A 2,610-nucleotide genomic window follows, 5' to 3' on the forward strand; every position below is an offset into this window, starting at 1 on the left:
TGAGCTACTCCCTCCAGTTTTCCTCATTCCATATGGACTCGGGCCCACCAACTGCCCACCGTTACATAAACACCGTCCTCAACCCCATTCCCCGCATTCCATCTCCAAATTCCAATTCGAACCAACGAAGGAGAAAAGCCAAGGGAAACAAGACGAAGAAGCCTCCAAATCGCGGGCGATCCCTCCCAAGCTCCTCCCAATCCTTGGCTATATACCTAGAGGACGGATTCGTGGTGGTGCCGCGTCCGAGGAGCAGAGCCAGAGCAGGAGTCAGCGGTCAGGCAGAGAAGAGGTAGTGGTGTGGTTCGGTTGCTGTTTGAGAATCAGGCGATGGAGTGGCTCGATGAGTACGAGAAGCTGGTGATCAGGATGGACACCCCCAAGGTGGTCATCGACAATGCCGTCTGCCCCACGGCCACGCTGGTCCAGGTGTGTGACCGTCGAAGTCCTATGATTCCGTTTCCGGTGGCTTCTTGTTTCATGGAGAGCGAGGTGCTGATTCTTGTTTGGTGAATGGTGTAGGTTGACAGCGCGAGGAAGAGGGGCGTGTTGCTCGAGGCGGTGCAGGTGCTCGCTGACCTCGACTTGTCCGTCAAGAAGGCCTATATCTCGTCGGACGGCAGGTGGTTCATGGACGTCTTCCACGTCACCGACCGCCTCGGCCGCAAGCTCACCGACGACAGCGTCATCTCCTACATCCAGCAGGTAGGAGATAGTTTCCTCGCTTTCTTGCCTTGGCCTCGCCGGAGGAGCGAGAAAGGGGCAGCATTTCTTACCGCATTTCTCGATTTGGTTGTAGTCTCTTGGGACCTGGACTGAGCCGTCGCAACCGGCGGCGCTCGAGGGCCTGACGGTGCTGGAGCTCACGGGCGCCGACCGCACGGGGCTCATCTCCGAGGTGTTCGCCGTCCTCGCAGACATGGGCTGCAGCGTCGTGGACGCCAGGGCCTGGTCGCACCGCGGCCGCCTGGCCTGCCTCGTGTACCTGCGCGACGTGGACGCCAACGCCGTCCGGGTGGCGCGCATCGAGTCCCGGCTCGCGCCCCTGCTGCGCGGAGACTCCGACGCCAGCGGCGGTGTGGTCGCCGTGCCCGCCTGCTCTGTCCCGCACGCCGACCGGCGCCTCCACCAGCTCATGTACGCGGCCAGAGACCAGGACCGAGCGTTCCCCACTCCGTCCGTGTCCGTCGAGAGCTGGGCCGAGCGCGGGTACTCGGTGGTCACCGTGCAGTGCCCAGACCGGCCCAAGCTGCTCTACGACGTGGTCTGCACGCTCACCGACATGGACTACCTCGTCTTCCATGGCACCATCGACACCAACTGCGGCGAGGCGCGCCAGGAGTTCTACATTCGCCACGCCGACGGGAGTCCTGTATGCTCGGAGGCCGAGATGCAGAGAGTGAGCCAATGCCTACAAGACGCCATAGAACGGAGATCGTTCGAGGGAGTGAGGATGGAGCTGCGCACGCCAGACCGGCCGGGCTTGCTCTCAGACGTCACAAGGACATTCCGGGAGAATGGATTGCTCGTCGCGCAGGCCGAGGTGTCGACCAAGGGCGACATGGCCAGCAATGTGTTCTACGTGACCGGCACCACGGCCGGCCAGGAGGTCCACCAAAGCGCCATTGAAGCTGTGAAGGAGAGGGTTGGCGTTGACTCCCTTGTCGTCGAGGAGCACCGGCCTCAGCTCTACCAGATCAAGAAGACCCAGCCAGACGACCAGGATGGCGGCGGCATTGGTCTGGTCCACCTTGGCAACTTCGTGAAGAGGAATCTGTACCACCTGGGGCTAATCAAATCTTGGTGATGTCCTCATAAGGCAGAAACCGAACATCACTCCACACTACTTGCTGCTCCTTCCTTTGTACATTGAAGACTCTGAGGGAGAGGGACAAGAAGTTGCGACACAGATTCAGCTCATCCAGATCAAGAAAAGGAGTTGCCAGCATCACGATAAAGTAGAAGATCAAGGAAAGCCTGGGCAGGATCACGATCTGAAAGGAAGAAGATGATGGAATCTAGCAGTAGATAACTGAAGCCATGTACATAGGCCATTCCGTTAGATGATACTATTACTTAGTAGTTATTAATACTAGTGTTAGTGTGTAGTGAGTGTACTAACGACTGATTTATTCTCTGTACCTTCCTGTTGTTGCCTCCATCTTTGGCTAAAAATTCTTTGGGGAAGTTTGCTTTGCTTCTTCGTGTCTTCTGCTCTATATGTCTGTCTCCATGTAATTAGAGCATCTCCAGTCGCGCCCCCCAAAACAATTTGGGCGCGCCGGACCAAAAAACCGTTCCAGCCACGTTCCCCAAAGCCAAATTTTGTTCGGCGTGGACCGATACGGTGTCCAGCGCCCCGAACCCGTCCCCGTCCCACAGGAGACGCACCGGGCACGTCGGACACAACGAAAAGCGGGGCGGGGAGTGGCGGGGCCGACCCGTCAGCGACTCATTCAAGTTTGGACCTAACCGTCGCCTAGCTCGCGGCGGAACTTATTCGCGCGCAGTGACACACGACGGTATCTTTGCCCTAATGGCGACGGAGGGGCAGGCGAGACGTCCCGTCGGTGCTGCGCAGCCTCCACACGTCGCCGACGTTCGCACGCC

At 58.8% G+C, this 2,610-nt stretch overlaps 1 protein-coding gene across 1 annotated transcript; it reads left to right on the top strand.

Moving 5' to 3' along the window:
• Nucleotides 1-330: 330 nt before the first annotated feature.
• Nucleotides 331-1,807, top strand: LOC124683218 (ACT domain-containing protein ACR8-like). The gene is made up of 3 exons (XM_047217776.1): nt 331-429; nt 523-705; nt 800-1,807. The coding sequence occupies exons 1-3, from the start codon at nt 331-333 to the stop codon at nt 1,805-1,807; spliced, it is 1,290 nt and encodes a 429-aa protein (XP_047073732.1).
• Nucleotides 1,808-2,610: the final 803 nt, after the last annotated feature.

The sequence above is a fragment of the Lolium rigidum genome, chromosome 1, assembly GCF_022539505.1.
Source record: "Lolium rigidum isolate FL_2022 chromosome 1, APGP_CSIRO_Lrig_0.1, whole genome shotgun sequence".
Taxonomy (NCBI): Eukaryota; Viridiplantae; Streptophyta; class Magnoliopsida; order Poales; family Poaceae; genus Lolium; species Lolium rigidum.